Source organism: Cetorhinus maximus, chromosome 17 (genome assembly GCF_964194155.1).
Source record: "Cetorhinus maximus chromosome 17, sCetMax3.hap1.1, whole genome shotgun sequence".
Taxonomy (NCBI): domain Eukaryota; kingdom Metazoa; phylum Chordata; class Chondrichthyes; order Lamniformes; family Cetorhinidae; genus Cetorhinus; species Cetorhinus maximus.
Genome location: NC_135895.1, coordinates 63924627 through 63946734, shown reverse-complemented (window position 1 = coordinate 63946734; position 22108 = coordinate 63924627). Strand labels below are relative to the sequence as shown.

At 41.0% G+C, this 22108-nt stretch overlaps 2 protein-coding genes across 15 annotated transcripts in view; one reads left to right on the top strand and one right to left on the bottom strand.

The window, feature by feature from the left end:
* Window positions 1-22108, bottom strand: part of dock7 (dedicator of cytokinesis 7) — a 174644-nt gene that overhangs the window by 110701 nt on the left and 41835 nt on the right. The window lies entirely within an intron of this gene.
* On the top strand, window positions 1372-21374 carry angptl3 (angiopoietin-like 3). Of its 2 annotated transcripts, XM_078561340.1 has the most exons (7): window positions 1372-1939; window positions 3206-3316; window positions 4659-4779; window positions 5708-5821; window positions 7675-7770; window positions 15997-16272; window positions 19407-21374. In XM_078561340.1, the coding sequence occupies exons 1-7, from the start codon at window positions 1451-1453 to the stop codon at window positions 19586-19588; spliced, it is 1389 nt and encodes a 462-aa protein (XP_078417466.1). In that variant the 5' UTR covers window positions 1372-1450; the 3' UTR covers window positions 19589-21374. The 2 variants fall into 2 exon arrangements, with proteins under 2 accessions (XP_078417466.1, XP_078417468.1); XM_078561342.1 differs by lacking the exon at window positions 7675-7770 and having other exon boundaries at window positions 1378-1939; window positions 19407-21368.

Sequence of the window (22108 nt, the reverse complement as noted above, 5' to 3'; positions counted from 1 at the left end):
AAAAATCAGCCCGAATTCCTAATACAAGTTATTATTCAGTGCTGCTTGCTGGAAAGTAGGTGTTTGGACATTAAGAGAGAATTGGATCAGGCTTAACTGTAATTCCATTCACAGATGAAAAGCCTAAGGGCCTCGCTGTACAGATCCACATATGATGAATGGACAAGGTGAGTACCCTGGAACCACATGGAGTCATTTGTAACATTACTCATATGCTAAGACAATAGGCAGTCAATGCCAAAACTCTTGCTCCAAAAACACAAACATGTCTTGCAACACAGGAATCTACAGAACAGCTTTATAGTGTTTACAGGAGATGTAATTGTAATCAGAAAATCAACTCTTTTGAAATGCTTCAGGAAAGGATGAGTACATCATGATCTAAATGCACAAAGATGCCGTATAAATGACCGGATAAAAGCTTAAGATAAAAGGTATCCTGAAGTAAAATTCTTCAAAATGCAGGCCTAAAATTTCCTGAAGTAAACAGCAGCTCCTACATTTTAAATGGGGTGACTTCCAAAGTTCCCTTATGCCTACAAACATTGCCACTTTCGAGATTCTTCCTGAACAGCTGAGAGTGACAGCAAGGGTTAATCAGATGACTGATGTTTGCAAAAGTTATATACCTTTTCATCCCAGCCCCAGGTTCACCCATAAAGTTTTGATAAGCACTTGCGTCAGCCTCTTACAACAGATGTTAATGAATAAAAGGTGCAGCAACTGCCTTTACGTCAGAAAAAAGCTCCTTGCAACACAAAGTGAAAAATCACACATCATGCTGGATTAGTAGGTAAATGTATTATACAGTGTAGTACGTGCCTTAGAGACAAGGTCCCAGGCTTGATCCTGGTCTGTACTAAGTTAGAGGATGAGCAACAGTAATAGGAGCACTACAACTTAGAATAGGGAAGCAAAAAGAAAAGAATTATCCTGGGCTTCCACTTGTGATAGCTATGAAGTAGCATGCGTGTCTATGCATGCAAACACACACCCACATCAATTGAGGTCAGTTAACAGCGATCAGCACCATGATGAAATAAGTCTGCTGGTGCTGCTTTAGCTTACACATAAAGAAAGGTCACTTGGGTGAGCTACAGTGAGGCAGCAAACAGCTACAGATCTATATGCCAGAAAATACCATGCCTTCATGAGAAGAACTATGAAAATTGGGGGAAAATAAACACCAGTGCTCAGATCAGTATATCTTAAACTTCTTTAAACAATTTTTTGTCACATAACGGTCATCTCGTTTTGCCTGTTCTGCTCTAATTACATAGTTTTATGTTGACTTTACTGATGGCTCCTCCTTGCTTTGGAGGTTATATTAGTTCAAGATGAAACTGTTTAATGATCAACCGCAGAAACCAAGTAGCAAATCGAGTCAGATATATATAGATAAATTTTGCTAGCGAGATCAGTGAAACAAAAAAATCGTGACTAAACAAAGATGTTCTTCACACCATTCCTTATTTTAGTTCTGTCCAGTTACACTGTCCAACTACAAGCAGATTATTCAGCCTTGGAGCCAGCTTTTCAGGAAGAATCCAGATTTGCAATGTTAGATGACGTGAAGATTTTAGCCAATGGCCTCCTACAATTAGGACACGGGCTAAAAGATTTTGTCCAGAAAACCAAAAGCCAAGTCAATAAAATATTCGACAAGATTAACATATTTGACAGATCCTTCTTCGAACTCTCAAAGCAAACAGATGAAATCAAGCTTAATGAGCAGGAGCTAAAAAAAAGGACGATAATTCTACAAGCTAATAACGAGGAGTTGAAAAACATGTCACTCGATATCAGAAAAAAAATAAATGGCATCGTAGAAAACCGAACTGTTCTAGAAACAAAAGTAGATGGTCTTGAAGACAAATTATCCGAACTGAATGAAATCAAGACAGAAATATTGGAGATAAAGGAGTTCCCATCTCTAAAAGTAAGTGCATTTTAATGTAATAAGTGATATGATATTCCCTAGACCTTAAGACCCGAAAGAGCCGAGGTATTATCCTTGCTCTGGGTGGTTAGCTGATCTATATAAGAGTGAGGGCAATTTCCTTCAGTGCCCTTGCACTGAGGAAGAAGGAAACAAAATCAGTTTCTATATTCCTATCCCATGACCCTTGCTGAAAAGTCCACTTGTGGATATTAGATGAGAACAGAAGTTGCCCAGCTGTTCCCGACTTTGTCAGGTAACTTTTCAGCATTAAGATAAAATCAAGATACTGCAGATGCTGGAAATCTGAAATAAAAACAGAAAATGATGGACAAACTCAGCAGGTCTGGCAGCATCTGTGGAGAGAGAAACAGAGTTAATGTTTTGAGTTCATATCTGAAGAAGAGTCATACGGACTTGAAAAGTTAACTCTATTTCTCTCTCCACAGATGCTGTCAGATCTGCTGAGTTTTTCTATCATTTTCTGTTTTTATTTCAGCTTTTCAACACTCACTGTCTAAACGCGGGTCTGAAAAACAGTACAATGTGCTGGAAGGCAGTCAGTTTGCAATACCATAGTATCACAGCAAGAACAGGGGGAAAAGCATCAAGTCTACCAAAGACCACAGGTGGAGGGTTTCCAAATCAGATTCTGCCCAGTTGTGAAATGTTGACCAAGCTTCAGTTCAATTATGTACTTTTCCTGTTCATCAGCAAAAGAAGACAAAAGTATGCTATTATGATGCAGAGTAAGATCAGCTCTCTTAAAGCAAATGAAAGTGTCCTGTAAAAATAGAACTGTTAAAAATTTCTGGTTTGGGAGTTTTCTGCCCCGTCTCCTTTGAGGAAGTGCCTGACCACCATTTGGCAACAGCTCATGATGGCAAGACTGATCCCTGAACTTAACTGGAGAATCTCACACACACAGACCTGCATCACATCCTTACACAGTTCAGCTTGTGTGCAGCATATTTGAGAGTGGCTCTGAAGCAAGACATTGCTCAGGGGTTTGTGACATTTGACGAGAGATTAGTTTGTAATATTCTCCTATACTATGTTTGTCCCTACCATAAGAAAGAAGACACTGAAGTGTGTTTGAAGACAGTAGTTCATCTCTGTGCAGAGCTAAAATGAAATTTTTGAAAATCATGATTTTAAGTTCAAAGTAAATCCAGCCGTTCTTTAAAAATGGCAAAATGTGCACCAGGAAGTCAGGCAGAACAATCTATTGTTAACATACTCATTTTATGTATTTTGTTTCACCAGGCTATTATCGAAGAACAGAACAAAAATATTAAAAGGTTGATGGGTACACTACATGAACAACAGAGTCAACTGGACAAGCAGAATCATCAAATAGAGCAACTGGAAGAAAAGGTACATCACAATTTACTTTACATTCCAAGATGGACAAACAAGTACAATTCTCAAACTGTTGTGTTACTTCTGATCAGTAGTGGGGCGGGGAAAAAAGGCATATGGGACACTTGCCTTTATCAATCGAGGCATAGATTACAAAAGTAGGGAGGTCATGTTGGATTTGCATAGAACCTTGGTGAGGCCACAGCTGGAGTACTGTGTGCAGTTCTGGTCGCCACATTATAGGAAGGATGTGATTGCACTGGAGGGGGTACAGAGGAGATTCACCAGGATGTTGCCTGGGATGAAACATTTAAATTATGAAGAGAGGTTGGTTAGACTTGGGTTGTTTTCATTGGAGCAGAGAAGACTGAGGGGCGACCTGATCGAGGTGTAGAAGATTGAGGGGCATGGACAGGGTGGATAGGGAGCAGCTGTTCCCTTTAGTTGAAGGGTCAGTCACGAGGGGGCATAAGTTCAAGGTGAGGGGCAGGAGGTTTAGGGGGGATGTGAGGAAAAACTTTTTTGCCCAGAGGGTGGTGACGGTCTGGAATGCACTGCCTGGGAGGGTGGTGGAGGCGGGTTGCCTCACATCCTTTAAAAAGTACCTGGATGAGCACTTGGCACGTCATAACATTCAAGGCTATGGGCCAAGTGCTGGTAAATGGGATTAGGTCGGTAGGTCAGGTGTTTCTCACGTGTCGGTGCAGACTCGATGGGCCGAAGGGCCTTTTCTGCACTGTATGATTCTGTGATCAAGTGGGAGCCTTTTTAACAGGGCAAAACTATCAAACCATTGAGGGATGACCAGAATTATTTCACAGGTTTCCACAACATCTTGATTGGTAAATGCTCTTGCCAATATGAAGTAGAACCTTACAGATCAGCAAGTTCCAATGTTCAAACCCCAGTCTATGTTGTGTTTTCTGATTTAGTTGGTAGGGGGATTACACAACTGCCATCAGCATATTTGGATGTCATTTGAGGATAGATTCAAGATCAGAAATTCTGCTTCTTACACTAAAATTGCCTACTGATATTAACTGTCCGAGGTACACAAAAAAGCATGTCCTCTTGTTTGAGGCAACAGACACTGTACCCCATATCACAATACTTCTTCAAAAAAAGAATGGAGAGCAAAACTCAAGCAGGGAGATTAGAAGTGAAAAAACAATTAAATCTTTCTAAACCTACTGCAGTGTGCACTAGAAAATGCTACATATATATATATATATATATATATACACACACACATATATATCATACATATTTCTATTTCAGCAAATCTTAATGAAATATATGACAACAGATTAAAATGTTTTCTTAAAAACACAGCAAGCAATAAATATATCTTTTACAGATAAGAGTCACCTTCTTACCAGGCAATCAAAGTGATATTCAACCACCTCAGAAGCCTACTACATCCAAATATGTTCACTATTTCCCCAGGAACAACACAAAGCTATCATCTGATGATAATGGTAAGAAATATCTACATAGATCAATTGTATATTTGGGGAAAAAGTGTACAATTACAAAATTTTATAAATTAAAAATAAAATGTAAATGTTCACAATAATTTGGTATTTCGGCAAGGAATTCTGTACTGGTGTTGTCATTAGGAACTCAGTTAAGTGTTAAGGTGAATGTACAAAACCTTTGTACAGTGAAAGGTGAAAGACATCCAGCAATGCAATTATACTCCCACATCCTTCCAAATTTGTGTTGTGTCTAGAGATAGATGAGTGCATGTACAAATGAGATCTATGTCAGTAGAATGAAGTACAAATGATTACAGGTCTTCTCCTTCCTTTGGGAGCTATGTAAGTTAAATGAGTTAATAAAATATTGCACAACATTGAAGCATTATAATACAAAATTAAATATTCCTGTGGTATCCTACTACTGAGAGTCTAAATAAGCCGAGAGATGATGCTAAAATTTGAGATACTGATATTTCTATAATTTAACACAACCTTTTTCAAACACAAAAATTCCATCTGTAACCTGCAAACAGGAAAAAGAGCTTATATTAACTCTTAGTATACCTTGGGACTATTTCCTCATCCACACCCTCTACCCACCCCCATTAACTTATGAAGAACATAGGAACATGAACATGTCCGCCATTCAATGAGATCAGGACTCTTCTGTTACCTAATTCCACATATCCACCTTTTCCCTATATCTCTTCATACCATTTGTTAACTGAAACCTAACAATCTCAGAATTAAAATTAACAGACTCAGCATCAATACTCAATGCAGAAAAGAGTTCCACCTAATGCCACTCTCGAATCAACAGAAATTTGATCTGGTCAATGTCTTTGCTAAGCTCAGGTCAAAAAGGTTAAAGCTAAAACACATGATGTTTCAGATATCTAACCACAAGGTCTTTTAACTTTTGCAGATTTTCCCACTGACTGTAATGACATTTACAACAAGGGAAAGGACAGCAATGGGGTGTACCTAATTAAACCTAATGGACACAAAGCATTCAATGTGTACTGTCACTTCACAGCAGGTAATGGTCACTATTTCACTATTAGTTTTGGTAAGATTCATCCCAACAAAGCAGCAAATGGACATTTAATAAATTTAAATTGTCACAGCAATTATTTTTCCCTTTCCCATATGGAAAATGCTGACTCACACAAGTGTATGGTTCTAAGGCTGTCATCAGCCCTGCAATAGGTCAGACCAGTGACTTTTTAAAAATTCACTCTTGGCATGTAGACACTGCTGACAGGGCCAGCACTTATTGTCAACCCTAGTTGCCTTTGAAAAGGTGGTAGTGAGCCACCTTCTTGAACTGCTGCAGTCGGTGTGGTGCAAGTATATCAATGGTGCTGTTAAGCAGAGCATTGCAGGATTTTCACACAGCGATGATGAAGGAATAGCAATATATGTTCAAATAGGGATGGAGCGCAACTTGGAGAAGAACTTGGAGGCAATAGTTTCCCATGCACCTGCTGCAGTACATCCTGTAGATAGTACACACTGCTGCCAGAGGTGGTGGAGGATGGGGTGGTGATCAAGCCAACTGTTTTGTAATGGAAAGTCTCAAAATCACTGAATGTTGCGCCTGTGACTTTGGACAAAATCAGGATATTTATGCAGCTAACTTGTTGCTGCATATATTTATAACAATCTACCTCTACCTAGCAGAGGGTTTGGAAGTTGTTAGGTATTAGATTGAAAAAAGCAAGGCCTAGAAGGTGAAAATCTCCAGATTGTTTCATGTGCCACATACTGAATATGTTATGAACTTGACAGATGTGACACAATTTCAAACTTTGCTGAATAGAGGGTTTGGCCAACAAATGCAGGTTAATAAAGCCATAGAAAGGCCATCAGAAATTTGGGTTTTGATACAGTCAATTGAATATGAATATATATATTGAATATAAGAGGAAAGAAGTATGACAAATTTATACAAAATATTGCTTAGGCCACAATTAGAATACTGCGTACAGTTTTTAGCATCCCATTATACAAAGGACCATAAGCCCATAGAGGACATACAGCATAGATTAGCCAAGAGGATACATGGAGTGGGAAATTATTATTATGAAGCAAAGACTGATATTTTTACTGCAGCAGAGAAGATTAAGAAAAGTCTTTTTAAACTTAAGCAAGTCTGTAATGCCTCTAAATAATCCTCCAGTAGGACACTCCAGTGTTAATGTGCCAAGCCTCTGACTATTTGGGGTCTGCATGGAGCAGCAGGTTCTGGCTTTTTTCTGTCTCAGGGTCACCTTTCTCAAGCATGTTGATCTTCCTCTCTGCAATGTTAGCACATTACATTTCCTGTTTTCCATATTTTAGTTTCAACCTATACGTCCTGCCCCACCACACCCCCACCCAGCCACCACCCCTCCCCCTACCAATAGTTCCCCCTACTCTGGATCTGAAGTTGAAATGCTGCAGCTTCCCTGCTCACCCTTCTGTTTTCTATCTGTTTTCTTCACCTGGCTGTGGGCCTCCTGGTTCTCCCCTGTTGGTTCTCTTCACCCCTTTATCGCCTACTCCCAACTTCAAAACCATGGGGCTCTGTTATGCACAATGAGCTCCACACCTGCAATTTGTTTGCAAGATTTCTTCAAGAAAAACAAACCTCTTGCCTATGCACAACCCAAGTACTTACTTGTGTACTCTGTCATTGGAATTCTTCATCATAGTGAATAATTTGCCCTAATCAAATATGTAACCAAGAAGGGAGGGAAAAAGATTTACTTCCAAGAGGGTAGGAAAAAAGCTAATTAGTTAAGGGTTCTCAGTGCAATTACCTGCAGCCTAAGTCTGTTGTGTCACTAACTGGGTAAGTGCATGGAGTTTCAACTGAAACCATACTTTACGTTTGGCTCTTATTTTCAGTGGGCGGTTGGACTGTCATACAGCGAAGATTTGATGGGTCAGTGGATTTTGACCAGCCTTGGCAACACTATGAAAATGGTTTTGGTATGCTGGAAGGTAAGAGGATAGCTCAAAACATTTTTTAAAAATCAGAAAACTGCATACAACTTAAATAGCTTTAAGATAAATGACTAGAAGTGTGGTGGGAGATAGCTTGGGTTTCCACTCCCAACTGCTACCCGGAGACTCCTATTGAAAAGCATGTTGCACAGGCATGAATGGAGAACATCAGGATGATGCAGAATCATATATCTGGCTGCAATACTCCCCACTGCTGCAGAGCTTACTAACACAGTCGAGACTCACACCTAATAAGAATGTGGGCAAGGGATCAAAGAGTTTTCAGCATTTGTGGAACTACAGCCCAAAATAAGCTAATGCTGTCAGGAAGGGAAAATTTAATAAGCTAACTAGAAAGTGGTTTTATTTTTAAAGGCAACATGCTTTTTATATGTCAATGTCAATGAAGTTCATCAGTGCCTAAATATGAAATGTTGTTCACCGAGTCTTGGATCCAAAAATCCACCCCCAAACTGTGTATCGATTGAAAACATTTCAATTCCCAGCAATCAGTTAAGGGAAAATCAAAAAGGTAAAGAAGAGATCTAATATGGAGGCCAATTCCCACATGGCTGCTTGAGAAAAATAATCACACTTAAGTAAATCTCTTTAAAAAACTGGAAGGATCTTTTTGTTGGATGAACACTCAAGAGTAGAATGTTTAAGCCTTAATCCTGAAACATTCCTATGGACTTTGGAAGTTAATTTGGATGAAGTAATTTTGTCCCTTTTAACATAATAAAATTTTCAGAAGTGTAGAGTAACCAGAAGCTCTCAACTCGAGCCAAGTGACACCCTCTCCCGCTGAGGTTAAATGAAAGCTCTAGTATGAGGCATTCTTTTGTGCAGAGTTCCATTCATCATCAGCCAGATGACATTAGTCAAAAATGAAAAGCAGACTGCATTCTTTAACCAAGGTGTGGGATTATGGTAATATAAGTACATAATCTAAATCGGGGGATTTGGTTCAAGCCAAAGAAAAGAGATGCAATTTTTCTTTTGGTGGGGGTGCAATGGCGGCAGGAGAAAGAAACGGTGCCAATTTGGATGCAGGGGAAGGAAATACTTTATCTTAGAAGTAAACTTCAGGAAAAAATGCTGACATTAAACTACTCTTGACCTTAATAAATGATAGCATTTAAAACAAGCAGTCAAGAGAAACATAGAGTTTAAGAATACAGTGAGTGAAAAAGCACTTAGGATAATGGGACATGAACCAGACATCCAGTAACATTGCCAACTGACCAGGACAAGAGAGAGGTCATTAAAAAAAACACTAGCTCTTCAACTGTTCATCCTTCCTCACACTGACTCACAGTAGCTTCTACAGCACTAGTTGAACCACTAATCATGATGGACCATCTGTCATCGACCTAGGCATCAGAAATAAAACAGGCACATCCTGCTCAGTTGACCTTCCAAAGTGTTCCTTACTAACATTTGGGGATTTGTACCAGATTTGGGAGAGCTAACCTTCAAGCTAGTCAAGCATCAGCCTGACATAATCATACTCACTGAATCATACCTTACAGCAAATGTCAGGCTCCTCCATCAATGTACCAGGGTATGTCCTGTCCTAGTGGCAGGACAGACCCACCAGAAATGGCAGCACAGTGATATGAAGTTGGGAGGGTGTGGCCCTGGGACTCTTCAACATTGACTCCTGACCCAATGAAGTTTCATGACATCAGGTCAAACATGGGCAAGAAAACCCCCTGCTTATTATCACCTACCACCCTCCAACAGCTGATAAATCACTACTTCTCCATATTGCACACCATTTGGAAGAAGTACTGGGGTGGTCGAGGCTCAGGATGTATTCTGCTTGGGGGACCTCAATGCATTTCATCAAGGGCACCACCACTGGCTGAGCTGGCAGAATCCTGAAGGACAAATCTGCCAGACTGGACCTGCCACAAATGGTGAGGGAACCAACAAGAGGGAAAAACTTATTTGACCTCAACCAGATGCATCTGTTCATGACAGTATTGATGAGAGTGACCATCGCATAAGCCCTGTGGAGACATAGTCCTGTTGTTGCAATGAGGACACATTCCATCATGTTGTGTGACATTACCACCATGCTAAATGGATCTTGCGGCTCAAACCTGGTCATCCACAAGGTATTGGGGGCCATCAGAAGCAGCACAACTGCATTGCACAATCTGTAACCTCATGGCCTGGCATATCCCTCACTCTATCATTACCATCAATCCAGCTGATTAACCCTGGTGGGATAGAGTGCCAGGAATAGCACAAGACATACCGAAAAATGAGGTGTCAACCTGGTGAAGCTACAAGACAGGACTACATGCATGCATACAGTGGAAGCAGCATGCAATAGACAGAGCTAAGCGATCCCACAACCAACAAATCACATCAAAGCTCTAGTCCTACCATATCCAGTTGTGAATGGTGGTGGACACTTAAATAAACAGCCAGAGAAGACTCCACAAATATCTTCATCCTCAATGATGGCAAAGCCCAGCACATCAGTACAAAAGACAAGGCTGAAGCACTTGCAACCAGCTGCAGCCAGAGATGTCAAATAAATGATCTATCTTGGCCTTCTCAAATTACCCAGCATCAGAGATGCCAGTCTTCAGCCATGATATCAAGAAATAACCGAACACACCTGGATTCTGCAATGCACTTGGGTACAGCAAAGACGATGGGCCCTGAAAACATCCCAGCTGTAGTACTGAAGACTTGTGCTCTAGAACCAGCTACCCCTAGCCGAGTTGTTCCAGTACAGCTACAACACTGGCATGTCTCAATGTAAAAAATTGTCCAGGTGTGTCTTGTCCACAGAAAGCAGGACGAATCCAATCGCCACATCAGTGAACTCCCTACCAACAGCAGTGATGGAAAGTATCACTGGCAGTGCTATCGAGTAGCACTTACTCAGCAATAAGCTGCTCACCAATGTGCAGTTTGGTTCCAGGGTCACTCATTACAACCAAGGTCCAAACATGGACAAAAGAGCTGAATTCAAGAGGTGACATGAGAGTGACTGTCCTTGACCTCAAGGTAACATTTGACCAAATGCAGCATCAAAGAGCCCTAGAAAAACTGAAGTCAACAAGAATCAGAGGGAAAACTCTCCACTGATTGGAGTCATACCTAGCACAAAAGAAGATGGCTGTTGGTTCTTAGAGGCTAAGCATCTCGGCCCCAGAACATTGCTACAGCAGTTCCTCAAGATAGCATCTTAGGCCCAACCATCTTCAACAATCTTCCATCCATCATATGGTCAGAAGTTGGGATGTTTGCTGATGATTGCACAGTATACAGTACCATTCGCAACACCTTAGGTACTGAAGCAGTCTGTACCTGCAATCAGCAAGACCTGGACATCATTCAGGCTTGGGATGACTAAGTGATAAGAAACATATGTGCAACACAAGTGCCAGGCAATGACCATCTCCAACAAAAGATAATATAATCATCTCCCCTTGACATGCTTCCATCTCTGAAACTCCACCATCAATATGCTAAGGGTTACCATTGACCGGAAACTGAACTGGACTAGCCATATAAATATCATGTCTACAAGAGCAGGTCAGAGACCGGGAATTCTGTGGCAAGTAATTCACCCCCTGACTCCCCAATGCCTGTCCACTACCTATAACGCACAATTTAGGAATTTGATGGAAGACCCTCCAACTGCTTGGATTAATGCAGTTCCAACAGCTTGACACCATCCATGACAAATAAGCCCACTTGATCGGCACCCCATCCACCACCTTAAACATTCAGTCTCTCCACCACTGGCACACAGTAGTAGCAGTGCTTAACATTTACAAGGAGCACTGCAGCAACTTACCGAGCCTCCTTCGACAGCACCTTCCAAACCCACTACCGCTATCACCTAGAAGAACAAGGGCGACAGATGCATAGGGACACCGCCAACTGCAAGTTCCCCTCCAAGGCAAATACAGACCTGGAGCTATATCACCAGACCTTCACTGTTGCTGGGTCAAAATCCTGGAGCTTCCTCCCTAACAACGCTCTGGGTATACCTATACCAAACGGACTGCAGTGATTCAAGAAGGCACCACCTTCTCAAGGTTATCAAGGAATAGGCAACAAATGCTGGCTTTACCAGTAATGCTCACATCATGAATCAATTAAAAAAAATACACACAAAAACAGAGGGCACTCTCCTTAATCAAAAACAAAAAATGCTGGACAAGAATCATACGGATTCAAAACGTTAACTCTGTCTTTCTCTCCACAGATGCTGTCAGACCTGAGTTTTTCCAGCATTTTTTGTTTTTGTTTCAGATTTCCAGCATCTGCAGTATTTTGCCTTTATCTTAGCACCCCCCTTAATGTTCTTGTGGAAGAATGTCTACCAGATTTGCCTATGTAATGATAATGACTACAATTCACATGCACTATCCTTTGACACAAATATCCAATACAACAATGCAGTAGTGCCAAAATCACACTTAAGTCAATAACTTTTAATGTTTTGCCAATAAATATCTTGTCTGATGCTCTCAATTCACCATTTCAAATTGCTCCCATTAACAGACAGCAGTACTTCAGTACTTTAATTTATTGTTCATAGTGCAAGATGCAAACCAGGTTAAGAGGGGCAAAATCAATAATTGTGTTGCTCCGTTTTTTTTTCATGGTTTAAGTGGACATGTTACCAATGTTTCACAAACGCATCATAACACTTTTTGATCTGGAGTATGCTTTCACAGGATGGTGAATCATGCTGGGGTACAGTCTCACTGGATGGTAAATCATGTTGGGGTATGGTTTCACTGGTGAATCATGTTGGGGTACAGTTTCACTGGATGGTGAAGCGCGTTGGGGTACAGTTTCACTAGATAGCAATTCATGTTGGGCCACACTTTCACTGGATGGCAAATCATGTTGGAGTACACTTTCACTGGACAGTGAATCATGCTGGGGTACACTTTCACTGGATGGTGAATCATATTGGGGTACACTTTCACTGGCTGGTGAACCATGTTGGGGTACTGTTTCACAGGGTGGTGAATCATGCTGGAGTATGATTCTATAGGGTGGTGAGTCAAGCCGGAGTATGGTCCTACAGGTACCGGCCATGCTTGACCCAAGTAACCATTCTTTGCATATGGGTATATAGCATATGTCAGCAAGTCTTTCAACTCTGTGAACTATCACAACAAAGTGCAATTTTTGGCCTCAGCTAGTTTGCATATATGCACACTTTCCATAGAGCGTTATTGGACCAAAAGCAACACTTACCATGCCAACCCTGCAGGGATCAGCTAAGTCACCACAGATCTTTAAACTTTACAATAATTTGTGCCTCTGTGACCAATACTGTATCAATGAAAGAACATCAGACTGACAGAAGTTTTCAAAATTTAAACCAGATCCTTCAACTTTAGGTCAAGCACCTCTTTCTTTCTAAAAAAACAGCATAAAAAAAAACCAATCAGGTCATGCTAGCTCTGTCTGACCACTATATCCACCCACAGTTAATGTTTAATTCTAGAACCTTCAGTGCTGATTAGACAAACAAATTTTAAGTCCTCTTTCACAAACCTCCAAATATTGATTCTGCATTTTTTTTGCACATTGTACCATTGCTGTAGAGTCTGAGAGGTCTTTGTACTACTCAGGTTAGAGTGGAACATTCTCTTTCTCTCCTGACGACTTACATAGTTCCAAACGTACAAGTACCTATCCTCTACCTGACATCATGTTTTGTGTGTGAACCTAGAATAACATGTCAAAAGACTGTTCAGTCGAAATAGCATCTCAGCTAAGACAAATTTTTCTGATACATACTTTTGAGCAGCGGTCACTGCTTAATAATCTGAAGCTGAAATGCTCACTGACTTTTGATCTCCTGGAAGGGTCACAAAGGCCAATCATATTACTTTTCCACCCACGGTGGTTGACAGGGCCCTCAACCGTGTCCGGCCCATCTCCCGTGCATCCGCCCTCAAACCTTCCTCTCCCTCCCAGAAACATGATAGGGTCCCCCTTGTCCTCACTTATCACCCCATCAGCCTCTGTATTCAAAGGATCATCCTCCGCCATATCCGCCAACTCCAGCATGATGCCACCACCAAACACATCTTCCCTTCACCCACCCGGTGGCATTCCGCAGGGATCGTTCCCTCCGGGACACCCTGGTCCACTCCTCCTTCACCCCCTACACCTCAACCCCCTCACACGGCACCTTCCCATGCAACTGCAGAAGGTGCAACACCTGCCCCTTTACTTCCCCTCTCCTCACCGTCCAAGGGCCCAAACACTCCTTTCAAGTGAAGCAGCATTTCACTTGCACTTCCCTCAATTTAGTCTACTGCATTCATTGCTCCCAATGCGGTTTCCTCTACATTGGAGAGACCAAACGCAGACTAGGTGACCGCTTTGCAGAACACCTTCGGTCTGTCCGCATGACCCAGACCTCCCTATCGCTTGTCATTTCAACACTCCACCCTGCTCTCATGCCCACATGTCTGTCCTTGGCCTGCTGCATTGCTCCAGTGAAGCTCAACGCAAACTGGAGGAACAGCACCTCATCTTCTGACTAGGCACTTTACAGCCTTCCAGACTGAATATTGAGTTCAACAATTTTAGATCATGAACTCTCTCCTCCATCCCCACCCCCTCCTTTTTTTTTTCTTTTTTCTTTTCCAATAATTTATATAGATTTTTCTTTTCCCCCCTATTTCCATTATTTTTAAATGTATTTCCATCCATTGTTTTATCTCTACCTTTTAGCCTATTTCGATTCCTTCACCCCACCCCCACTATCTGTACCTTGCTTGTCCTGCTTTCTACCCTTAATTAGATAACTTAGATAATATCACCACCTTCAACACCGCTTTGTCCTTTTGTCTATGACATCTTTTGGCTATCTCCACCTATCACTGGCCCTCTATCCAGCTCTACTTGTCCCAACCCCCCTTAAACCAGCTTATATTTCACCTCTCTTCTATTTTTACTTAGTTCTGTTTAAGAGTCATACGGACTCGAAACGTTAACTGTGTTCCTCTCCGCAGATGCTGCCAGACCTGCTGAGTTTTTCCAGGTATTTTTATTTTTGTTTTGGATTTCCAGCATCCGCAGTTTTTTGCTTTTATATTACTTCCAGTACCAGCCGGGGTGAAATCAGCAAGACAAGGAATGGAGTCTACAGTCATCCTGGGATGTATGGCTCATATCACATTGGGCACTGCACTTAACCAACTAAACCATCAGAGGGCCCCACCATCTTGTTTAAAGTTGACTTCTACAGAATGGAAGAAGCTATTGGGCTACTATGGTTTGCTATACAGATGATGGACTTGGTTGTGATGCACTCCTGAATGAATAAACTGCCAACCCCTCACAGTCTGGAACATTCAGAACTGGTTACCCCAACCACACCCAAAGCAATCAAGAAGTTGGACTAAATTCAACCCCATAAGATGTAGGATGGAAAAGTACCACTGTAGCCCTATTCCTTACATGGCTCAGGTCCTCAATGAAGTACTTAAATGATGACATTTATTTGTGTTTCAGTGCCAGTAATGTAGGAATGATGTATTGGTTTGTGTTTTTAATACAATTTTAATTCAACAAACCTTTACTTTAATATCCGGTCCATCGCTTCCGTTACCAGCTGAACTTGTTTGTCTTTTATGTTACCACATTATTGCTACATGTTTGCACGTTCTTAACTTAATTACTTAGTCTACATATGAATTTTTCGATTTAAGTCACACTGCAATTCAGCCTTCGGGCTGAGGACATGTTTCTTGAATAAAATACCATCATCAGTATTATTAATCTAGAATCAAACTTGAAAAATAAGTACTTGAGTGAAGTACCGGTAAACTACCAATGCCTATGGAGCTGTACCTGTGCATGAATCGACATGTTTGGATGTTGGATTGAATTGGAAGGTGCTGTAATACCCTACAATCAAATAGTCTACTGGCATTCACGAGCCAGCTCAGGTGAAGAATTTCATTTGGTTGAGGGCAGATGCCTGTAGAAACGAAACCAAGCCTGGGGACGGAGGGGTGGAAATTAGCCAACCGGTCTTCCTTGGCGCCTCAATAACCTCAGTGTCACCCTTTGCCCCACCAGCCTGGTTAGGTAACCTCAGCCCTAATCTATTAATACCGAAAAGTCAATCAAAAGATGTACAAAGGTGTAGCTATGTTTTTGATTTTTAAATTCAATCCTTCAAAACACTTTTATTTATCTTTTGTGTAGGTGAGTTCTGGTTAGGCCTGGAAAAGGTGCACCATATTACACGACAGGGAGATTACGTACTGCATATTGAATTGGATGACTGGAAAAGAGACAAGCGTTTCATAAAATATACATTCAGCCTGGGAGAGAAAGAGTCAGATTACACTGTACAACTCTCTGACATCCTCCTGGGAAATCTCCACAATGCAATGACTGAACAGACAGGAATGAAATTCTCCACCAAGGACAGGGACAACGACATGAGAAATGATACTAACTGTGCTGAAAGTTATTCAGGTAACTCCAATTATAAAAAACACTTGATCTCTATTGTTCACTATGACAAAGGGTTCAAATACTAAAAAAAATCTGGGCGTTAGAAACTAGAAGAAAATGAGATGGGTCTTTCCACCAAAAAGGTAATCGAGTTGTGGAATATGGTAGTAGGAAAGGCAACTGAAGCAGACAAGATACAGGGTTCAAGGAGCATCTGGACGCATTTCCAAAGATTAAGTGCAATGACAAGAAGGTGAAAAAGTGGGATTACAAAATGGGCAGGTCTGTTGGCCCTGTCTGTTCCTAAAAATTCCTATTTCCTTATTTACTCAGATGCATTGAAGGATCTCTAAGATAACCTCAGAATACAAGCTTGCATTTATAACGTTGGAATGAGAATTGCAGGATTTGGAAGAATAGTAGTATACACATATACCATAAATCGTGACGTATAAGTCAACCCAACAAATAAGACCACCGCAAAAAATCATGTATTTGCATTTATTTGGCAAAACAGTCGACCCCCCACCCCCCCCACCCCACTCACCCACAACATGCTATACTCACATTAGTAGTCAGCGTCATTTGTTCTCTCCACATATGCATGTATTACTACTGGTACCGTATAACTGGTTGTAAGGGATCAAGTAGGAGGAACAAGGTGCAGATCACAAAGAGTCTCTAAGGAGGAGGTGGTGATGGCAGAACATGATGTGGCCAAGACACCAGCGCCATGGCACACTGCTGCCTGGGATACCCTCATTATTGCAAGATTCACTTACATTCCACCAGTCTGACAGGCAAATGCAAGAGTCACTCACCCTTACCACTTTTCTCCAGCATAAAGTAGTCCTGCAAACAACCAAGTATCCCTTTCAAAGTCTCCTGCTGCTTGGCATCAATTTTTCTCTACTACTTACCACAAGTGAAATGGCCACTTCCCAGGCAGAAACCAAAAATGGGCAAGACAGGAAAGTGGTGGAAGCAAATAATATCTATGTGGCTCAAAAATAGAACAGAAACTTAACAACATAACATTGTGTAACACATCCATGTGCAGATCTAGTGCAACTACAAATCTTTATTCTTCCTCTTCCAAGCATTTCTACATGGTGCAACCTCTGTGATTTCAGCTGAGGCAGAGGCAGGATGCTCAGATCTTTGCTCTGAATGTTGAAATGCTTTTGACTGATGTCCTCTGGGTATTAGAGCCAGTGAGAGCCCCAGCAAAGACTGCTTCACCTGCACTTGTGTAGGGGTAGACTCGGCCATTGGATCACGAAGCACATGTGGGTACAGACAGGATGGCAACGGTTGCAAGGTGCAATCAATTTGAGTCCCCTTTCACCACCATCCCTCTCACGGCCTACCCACAGCAATCTGAGGCTCTAAGCTGGAGAACTCAATGGGGTGATGAAACAGCCAAGGCTAGGGTACATGAATCCCATTTAAGGTGACATTGATAGTGTGCAAGCCACTGGTAAGGGACCACACGCGCTCATTTTATTGCTGCATTCGATGCTCTATGCCAGTGGCCATACTTTCCATGGATGAAGCATCACCACAAAGGCCTACAACAACATGTCACTCATGCTTGATACAGACTCTTGCAATCTCTGTGCAGGCATGCACAGTGCGGGTGGAACACCTGCCACATCTCACATTCTTTGCTGTTGCTCCAGAAGTATCCACTTCGTCTACGGACCCAAAGATACACCATCTGCATCATCTGAGCAGAACCTGGAGCATCCTGCAGCCTCTGACATGGATTCTCCACTGTTATCCCCAGTTCCACCATCTGCTCTTGCTCACTTTTGGTGTGTGAGTTGGGTGAAAACCCAACTATCTGCCTTACAGTTCCCTTGGAAATGTGAAAAGGTTTGCATTATTCTGTGACGATGTATACTCAAGGTGAATGACCTCATCTGAGGAATGACGTTGAATAAAGATGAGTGTGAGTGTCAGTGGTGAATGGACAGACAGGGATGTGAGGAAGTGTATAGACAGACAGGGATGTTTGGGAGTGAATAGACAGACAGGGGTGTGAGGAAATGAATAGACAGAAAAGGATGTGAGGAAGTGAATAGACAGACAGGGATGTGTGGAAGAGAACAGACAGACAGGGATGTGAGGAAATGAACAGACAGGCAGGGATGTGAGGAAGTGAATAGACAGACAGGGATGTGAGGAAGTGAATAGACAGACAGGGATGTGAGGAAGTGAATAGACAGACAGGGATGTGAGGAAGTGAACAGACAGACAGGGATGTGAAGAAGTGAACAGACAGACAGGGATGTGAGGAAGTGAACAGACAGACAGGGATGTGAGGAAGTGAACAGACAGGGATGTGAGGAAGTGAACAGACAAACAAGGATGTGAGGAAGTGAACAGATAGACAGGGATGTGAGGAAGTGAACAGACAAACAAGGATGTGAGGAAGTGAACAGACACACAGGGATGTGAGGAAGTGAACAGACAGACAGGGATGTGAGGAAGTGAATAGACAGACAGGGATGGGTGCAGCTGCAAGGTTAGGTTGGTGTGAGGACTGATGTTCATGAGTTGGCTTCAGAAGGCAGAGTGAGGCATGACACATATCAGAATGTAGTTGAGTGTGCCATTGTACTCACCCTTCCTTCCCTGCTTGGGTCATTAAATCATTTTTGGTGTTGAATCCACAAGCATGGCACCATACCCGAAATCTGACCTCCTGGGCATTCTGCAACCATACCACTCTTATTTCACTGGCAAGTTTCTTCCACTCATCAGTAACACATCCATACATGGGTCACTAAAATGTGGCACAATTTTCGATTGTGTGCATTTAATTACGTCAATTTATTTTACTCTGCTTCCAACTTCAAAATTCATCAAATTTCATGTGTTTGGAGTTCCCCTTTAAACACTAAAGTTGAAATCGACTCATGCTGGATGTCACCACACCTGTTCAAGCTAATTGGTTGGGAAACCTGGGAACAATATAATAATGCAGTGGGTGAGTTAAAAAGCCACTGACTGACACACTGCATTTCTTCTGGATTTCAGTACATTATCGGCCCCAACAACCCGTCCCAGCGAACTTACTGGATGTGTCTACATCATGTTTATTGTATTTTATAGTAAGCTTGAAATTCTTTATTTTCTTTTGCAAAAAGGAGGATGGTGGTTTAATGCATGTGGAGAAGCTAACTTGAATGGAAAATACGTTAAAATAAGATCAAAGGGAAAACTGGAGCAAAGGAAGGGAATATTTTGGAGCACTTGGAAGGGAAAATCACATTCCCTGAAGTCAACAAAAATGATGATACATCCCTTCAATTCAGGAAGGTTTGACTGAAGAGCATTTTGTTTCAAATATCATGTTGCAACAAAACTTGGATACTGATCCTATTGCTCACTTCTAACTATGCTACACACCAGCAATAGCTAACACAAAGGTTTAGTACATGTGTAACATTATCAAGTAACATGAAGTGTCAATTCTGTGGAGCACTGGTCAATATTCACAACATTCCCCATGACAAAATTTACATGTTGTTAAACGTACATAAATTTCCCATTGTACTAGGCAACAGAGCAAGTAAATTTGCAAAGAAATCCCATATTCTCAACTGAATTTTCCAAATTTATGCTTATAATGTGTTCAAAAGTAATTTCTTATACCCCATAACCTTGTATCTCAGTTAAATTGAAACAAGCAATCATGACTCCAGGTCTGAAAATATAATGAATCAAATTTACTTCAGCCACAGAGGCTGATTGCCTTGTTCCTCTGAATACAGCAATCAAATCAACAGGCAGAGATCAGTTACCAAGTTAGTAAATAAAAGATCAGTTTTATTCTATTAGAAAGTTACTATTAACCATCAAGTTACTAGGTTATCATTATACTTGATGAAAAATACTGAGTCACATTGACTTCCATAATTAATTTTCTCCACAAAGGATAACGCTCATTTCAATACATTAGCACAAAGACAAGGAATGCTTCAGATTGATTTAAGATATACATTTTGATTTTACTAGAAAATGTGACTTGCGTAGCAATGTATGTATGCAGTAACAGCTTTGTACATGTGAACTGTATTCAGCTCAGAAAAGTGTACAATCTCACAAATTTAAACTTTATATTATATTGTTTCATTTATTCTTGCCCTTAGCAAATAAGAAGCAATGATAACTCTGGGTATCAGGAATTTAAGTTATGAACAGAGATTCAGAAACTTGGCTTCGGTATTGGGAGCTGCAGAGAATTAGACAGTGACCATTTGCCTTTTGGCCCTGGGTTAAAATCCAACCCAGACCGACGGAGTTAAAAAGTTTACTCTCCTTGCTGTCTGTAACAGTTGAAACACAAATTTGTTGGACAGCTTTTGGGCTGGAGGAAGTTACAGAGATAGGGAAACAGCGTGGGCATGAAGGGATTTGAATGCAAGGATGGGAATTCTAAAATTGAGGCATTGGTAGACTGGGAGCCAATGAAAATCAGCAAGCACTGGGATGATGGGTGAATGAAAATTGATGCAGATTAGGATATCAGCTGCCAAGTTTTGGATGAGCACAAGTTTATGGGGAGTGGAAGATGGGAGGCCAGGCAAGAAAGCATTTGAACAGTTAAGTCTGGAGGTAACAAAACTGTGGATGCGTGTTGAGGCAGAGGCAGAGACGGGTGGTGTTGCAAATGCAGAAGTAGGCTGTCTTAATCATGGAGGGCATATGAGATAGGAAGCTCAGCTCAGGGTCAAATTAGACATCAAGATTGAGAACAGGTTTCAGCACAAGACATTGGTCAGGGAGGGGAATGAATCGGTAGCAAATAAATCGAGTTTGTGACGGGCTGGATGCCGTCAAGCAGTCTAACAACATAAAGACATTAAAGGTTTTGAGAGAGATGGTAGTGGAGCTCAGTGTCACCAGTCTTCATGTGGAACCTGACATAATGTCACTGGCCTTTTCCTGTTCTTACCAACCGATGTTTTATGTTCTAAAATTACAACTGTTTAATGGTTACTGAAATACTTACCAAGTCAACTTACCAGTTTGTAATTATAACAATTGCAACATGTTAGATGAACGTAAGTTTTACCAAAAGATTACAATGATTAAAAAAACCTTTCGAAATTATTTCAGTTGTCTGTGAATTTTTTTTACTTTAAAAAAAATCTCTACTTCTGCTCCAATATTGATTCTAAGTAATTACAGCCCATGTTTGAGAAATTAAACTGGAAAATTATTAATTCCAGTTTATTAATAACTTCATGAGTATTCGTTTCATCTTATTTCACATTTTACCAATCCTGTTATCTAATTGTGGTGAGCTATATTCAGGCTTTCCAAAACTTAGTAAAAACATGCCTTTCCTGACTTTGTTAAGCCATTTTACAAGGTATCTTTATACAATGACATTAATGTACAATAAGTTCCTCCTTTTTGTAAAAATGAATGTTTACATAAGGACTAACTCTTATGAGACAAATAGCACAATGATTTAATTTAAACTTTCATTGGGTAATAAACAACACTTAAGAGAAAAAAAGAAAAACTATGAGTACTGAAAAATAAAAGCGGATAAGCACAGTAGGCCAACCAGCAACTCATAAGAAAAGGAAGTGTAACATTTCAAGCAGGATTTTTCATCAAATCATCATGTACATAGACCCACTGATTCTAATCTTATCATTTTACAATTTACACATGTCCACTTCTAATTTCTTCCCAAACAGCAATTCAAATGTTATAGCACTCCTCATGTAGGAAAGAGATACAGGTGTACTTTACAGGGCAGTGGAAAAGAGTAAGAGGAAAAAGCAAGTTTGAAAGATCAACCAGGGTTGCCACTTCAGATAGCTATCCAGTG